Source organism: Dendronephthya gigantea, unplaced genomic scaffold, assembly GCF_004324835.1.
Source record: "Dendronephthya gigantea isolate DGI-Jeju-01 unplaced genomic scaffold, DenGig_1.0 000790R, whole genome shotgun sequence".
Classification (NCBI taxonomy): domain Eukaryota; kingdom Metazoa; phylum Cnidaria; class Anthozoa; order Malacalcyonacea; family Nephtheidae; genus Dendronephthya; species Dendronephthya gigantea.
The window spans coordinates 14,649-20,552 of record NW_021163800.1 but is presented as its reverse complement, the minus strand read 5'-3'; the positions used below and the strand labels follow the sequence as shown (position 1 = coordinate 20,552).

The following is a 5,904-nucleotide window of genomic DNA, read 5'->3' as shown; positions in this document are numbered from 1 at the left end:
CTGATACTCGTTTTGGTCATCAATTGTTAGGATATGGTGCCTTGTTGTCCATTTACTTGGGTGTCACGAGTGCACTTGGCTTCTTAATGATTGTTGGTGTTCCCTTTATCAGCATGGTTGGTGTTCTACCGTTCTTGGTTGTAAGTATCGGCATAGACGATGTTTTTATTATTCTACACGAACTTAATGAAATGATCCGTCAAGATTTGCCTGCGATGCATATGTTAAGTGGGACAATGGCTAGAAGTGGTCCAACTATTACCATGACAACCCTTACTGATCTTGTAGCATTTGCCGTTAGCAGTAGTTCCATCTTCCCTTCGATTCGGCTTTTCTGCACTTACACAGCTGTTGCAATTTCATCTGTTTTCATTCTGTTGCTGACATTTTTTGTTGGTTGCATGTGGTTCGATATTAAAAGAATCAACGCTCGACGCAGAGATTTCTTGCCTTGCCTAATGAGTCCTCCTCCAACTGATTGTTGCTTTGGAATTCGGAGAAGTGGCTTTGACAACGTTATGAAAGCATGGGGAAAACTAATTACTTCCTGTTGGAAAAGTTCTTTGTGTTCTCAGGTTCACTACTTCTCCTAGCTTTGGAATTTATGGCGCTTTGGCCTCGATGAAAGTTTTAACAGGAAGTGGTTAACAACGAAAGATTCACATTTCCGAAAATTCCTAAATGTTTATGAAGAAAACTTTAACCTTAATATCGAAGTTAGCATAATTTTCCCAGAAAAACTGATCACTCGAGTATTGAAATTCAGAAAATATACTCCCAAGTTGAAACTCTAGTTGAAAGTAACGAATATTTTTCTCCAAGAAGATATCGTGGTATCCCAATATACGTCGTGGGCACGGAATAGAAACATCAAAATCGATGATACGAGAATATTCCATCACTACTTGAAGGAGTTTATTTCACTCCCGGAGTATCAAAGGTTTGCCCAGGATCTAAAATTTTCGAAAGATAAACTCATTTGACGGCTTCACGGATACTAGTATATTGTAAAAGTGATCCTGACTCAAATTTCAAAGAAATATGATGGCGAGCATTCGAAAGGATCTCCGTCCACGGATGCTCGTGCATTTGCTATTGCCTTGCCTTTTATATACTTTGAACAGTATGCTCATGTACTTAATGAAACCATCAGAACTTGGTTGTTGCTGGAATTTCAATTATTTTGATATCGTGGTTGTTTATTAATCACTTTGTGTAATATTTTGTCTTATATGGGGATTCGGTGCTCTTATATTTGAACTATTTGGTCTGATGTACATCTGGAATGTCTCTTTGAACTCAATCTCTATGATCAACCTTGTTATGGCTTTGGGATTTTCTGTAGATTACAACGCACATGTCGCTTTCCACTTTGTTTCTCCAGGGCAACAACTCCCGAACTCCGTGTCATCGATGCTCTAAGCAAGGTAGGCGGCAGTGTTTTTAGGTGGGCTTAGCACATTCCTTGGAATGATGCCAACGGGATTTACCTCCTCCATGGTATTTCAGACATTTTTCAAAATGTTTGTTGGTATCGTTTTTCTTGGTTTACTTCATGGTTTGGTGATACTACCTGTGTACCTGTCTCTACTTGGAAAGCTCTTTAATCTTCGTGAAAGTAACCTTGACTTGTCAATCATGAAGTGGTTCAACATTACGAAAAGATACAAATCTAGTAGAAATACAAGCCGAGTTTATCTGAATTAGACGCAAAAACCAAACAGTCCAATCCAATTGCCATTGTCGGAATGAGTTGTCGTTTTCCAGGTGTGCAAACTCGAAAGATGCATTTTGGGATATGTTGGTGGAAGGGCGATGTAGTATTGGCTCTTATCCAATGAACAGGCCAGACGCAAGGGAGTTCACAGATTCGTTTAACCCAGGGAAGCACACACCAGGGAAGCATTACGTCCTTACCGGCGCATTTCTTGAAAATATTACAGGATTTGATGCTCAATTTTTTGGAATATCTCCAAGCGAAAGCCGTTCAATGGATCCCCAACAGCGAATACTTCTTCAAGTTGTCTTTGAAGCGATTGAAGACGCTGGCATACCCCTTGAGGACTTACAACAATGTCGAACTGGCGTTTATGTTGGATCTATGTGCACGGAATATAGTGCACTGGTTTTTGATCATTCGAATATTAGAAAGATTGATCAGTTCTCGTCAACTGGCTGCTCTATGTCAGTTATAGCCAATCGCATTTCTTTTTCGCTAACCTAACTGGCCCTAGCATCGCTTTGGATACTGCTTGTTCCTCGTCTTTGGTTGCTTTGGACATTGCATTTCAACACTTACAAACTGGCGAGTGTGACGCAGCTATAGTTTGTGCCCCTAATATAATTCTCATTGGAAACCAATTTCACACGGCATGCTGCAGAACTGGGCTGTTAGCCGAAGATGGTCGTTGCAAATGTTTTGATATCAAAGGTGACGGCTATGGGCGAGGAGAAGGTGTAGCTGCATCTTAATAAAACCTACCCAAACAGCCTTAGATGATAGAGATAATATCTATGCAGAGGTCTTGGCTTGCGGAACAAATAATGATGGCCAAACAGCGATTCCAATGACAGCACCTAGTCAGGTAACACAAGCCGCTCTTTTTAAGAGTTCTTCAAGAGTCAGGTCTGACCAAGGACGATATAACATACGTGGAAGCACATGGCACCGGTACAGCCGTTGGAGATGTCGTCGAAATGGGATCACTATCAGCAGTCTATGGCAATAGTGGCAAAAGATTACTTCGTGTAGGATCAGTGAAATCAAACGTAAACCATACGGAGTCAACAGCAGGTTTAGCTGGACTAATCAAGACATGTCTGATGATAAAACATGCCAATTTGTTCCTACTATTAATGTTCAACAAGTTAAACCACAGCTCATGATGCCTGAAAGAAAAATGGTGGTTCAAGTTTCCAATGAAACTTGGAAAACCGAGGATGATAAGCCGAGAACCGCCGCGGTATCTTCGTATGGATTCGGCGGCGCAAATGCCCATGCAATCATTAGGGAAGTAACTACAAAGCCAACTATAATCCCAAGCAGAAATTCATCCAACAGAGTTCTAACATTGTCGGCAGCGTCGAAAGAAGCATTGAGAGCAATGGCTAAAAAGGTGTCCTTATCGCTAAAGATAAAGCCTGATGACGACGAACTTCTTAAAGATAATATTTGTTATTCCCTCAACGAAAGGTACACAATGCAACTTTATCGCTTGGCGGTTAGCTTTATTCATTTCAAGATGCAGCTAAGGCATTAGATATGTTCTCTGATCAGGAAAACGGATGGGAAGATTGGTGGCTACAGGGGCCGTCACTAAGCCGCGTCGTGAAGTCGTATTCCTCTATGGTGGTCAAGGTGCACAGTGGTATGGTATGGCAAGAGAAATGCTAGTTCATGAGTCAAAGTTCAAGGAAAGCATTGAAAAAATTGACGCACTCCTTAAACAATACCAAGCCCCCTGGTCCTTGATTTCTGAGCTCAAGAAACCCGCAGAAACGTCGCGAATTCATGAAAACCAATCGGACAGACGGCTCTGTTTGCCATACATTTTGCTTTAACCGAGCTACTAAAATCATGGGGTGTTTTACCGTCCGCGGTTATTGGTCATAGTCTTGGAGAAATATCTGCAGCCTGGGCATCTGGAGCATTAAATTTGAATAAAGCTTTGCAGTTGGTTTTGTTTCGCTCTCAACTTCACGAGAAATGTTCACCAACAGGATGTATGGCTGCCATTGGGATGACAGAAAAGGAAGCTCGACATATGCTGCAAGATCTTCAACTGACAAATGAGGTCGACGTTGCCGCCGTGAATAGCCCAGGTAATGTTGTGTTATCTGGTAGCAAAAGGTCAATGGAGCTGGTGGAAAACCATGTGTCCAGTGAAAGAAGCAATCTTTTTTGGAAGAAACTTACTACGACTCGAGCATACCATAGTAGAGAAATGGATGAAATAAAGCAAGCATTCCTTAATCTCACAAAGGATTTCAAAGTTTGTGAAACTTCAAGCAATGTGCCATTTTATTCAACTGTTACCGGCACTAAGTTGCCCGGTAATCTCTTATCACTTGACCATTGGTGGCGTAACATCCGACAAGCGGTTTTACTGGAGCCCGTATTAAAAAAGATGTTTTCGGATGGTCACCGGTTCTTTATTGAAATAAACGCAGTACCTCAGCTTTCATACCATGTTCGTCAGACTTGGTCTCACAATCATCCGTCAGATTCTCTACGTTCAAACGACGTCGTTGTGGTTCAAACTCTACCAAAACAATCAGTGAAAAGCCAGCACTTATCATTTCTTCAAAACTGCGTGGCTCGCCTCTTCGCAAATGGTGTTCCCTTATCTTGGAACAAAGTGCAAGGCTCGGGATCGAAAACATTTTTCCCCCGTCCAACATATCCTTGGCAAGAAACAAAGTATTGGTACCGCGAATCGCATCCACCAGAATGTGTTACATTTTACGATGAGCACAAGACTAATGAAGAAAATAAGAAAACCACCAAATTCCATCCCCTTCTTGGTAAAGTAGTCCCGACGGAAACGTTCAGTGGTTTGCTGGCTTGGGAATCTGAAATCAATTTGCACGATGTTTCGTATCTCCAGGATCATAAATTTTCTCAATCTTCAAACCCCTTGATACCTGCCGCTGTTTATATAGAGATTGTATTTGCTATGTCCTTGCACTTGTCTCCACGGGCAGCGCCTGATGTTCGAAACATCAGTTTCGATAGTCTACTGTCCATATCCGAGAATGACTCGCACAAGATAAGAACACGTCTTCTACCTGAAAAATCCCTTGGTGGAAATAAATCATTTCAGATCTCTGCAGTGGAAAGCGACGAGCGAGAATTAACTGTCTCTCAGGGTTCCATTCAGATTGGTATTGATGATGGATATAGATCGAAAGGTAAACCGAATACATTTCTAGCAAATATTTTGAACGGCGTACGCAAATGATAGTGATATAAGACTAGCTAAATTGTATAAATATAATGCCTATACCAAAGTTTAATGTACAGTGTTTCAAAAAAAAACTTTGCAATGCATTTTATTATTGAAAAATTTAGGATTTATTAGTGTCAAATAAGGAATGACGTCAAATAAGGAATTTCATTACGTCAAATAAGGAATTTTGTGCAACTTAATTCAACAAAAGAAAACTGATTTGCAATTCCCAATTTGACATGATGTCCGGTATATTTAAATGCTAATAAATCCATCAAAAGTTTTCCATAACAAAATGTGATTGGACAGTTTTTTAAAATACCTTAAACTTTTGATCTATTCAAACATCGCAACCATGGTATAGACACTTATGCAGTATGCATGCAGTGATATTAATCTTGCGTGATAGTGATCATAACCTCAAAGCGTGATAGTGATGTATAGGTAACTATTTAAAACACGAGAGGGAGCATTTTATAATATTTAAATCGCGATGCGAAGCCGGATGTTTTAATGTAATATATATTTAGTGAAAATCATTTAGTGAAATCATTCAGCGAAAGATTGACTGAAATGAAATCAATTTTATTATTATTAAATGTTATTTACAGACACTAGTCCCGTCAGTTACCACTGATTTCCACGGGGGCGTCTACTTAATTACACTATGAGCTATGACATATACAAATAGAATTATGAGCTATAATATATACAAATAAGTGTTGACACAATAAATATAGATCGGCCTGCTTCACTGAGTTTATGAGCCTCTTGAAATAGCGAATTGATTGAGCAGACTTAGCTTCATGCTAAAGACAGTTCCATAATACAGCTCCTATATATTTAAAATTTATTTGGAGAAACTCTTTCTTAGGTCTCAGAATTAAGAAATCAGTATTGTAATTTCTCAGTTTATAACCATTTTCATTTACACTTCGCTCAGAAAAGGATTTGC

The 5,904-nt window shown here is 39.8% G+C and overlaps 1 protein-coding gene across 1 annotated transcript; it reads left to right on the top strand.

Annotated features, from left to right (window-relative positions):
* Nucleotides 1-86: 86 nt before the first annotated feature.
* LOC114544437 (patched-related protein 9-like) lies at nt 87-794 on the top strand. The gene is made up of 2 exons (XM_028563083.1): nt 87-515; nt 594-794. Exons 1-2 carry the CDS (start codon nt 87-89, stop codon nt 792-794), a joined length of 630 nt encoding a protein of 209 aa, XP_028418884.1.
* The last annotated feature ends 5,110 nt before the right edge of the window (nt 795-5,904 follow it).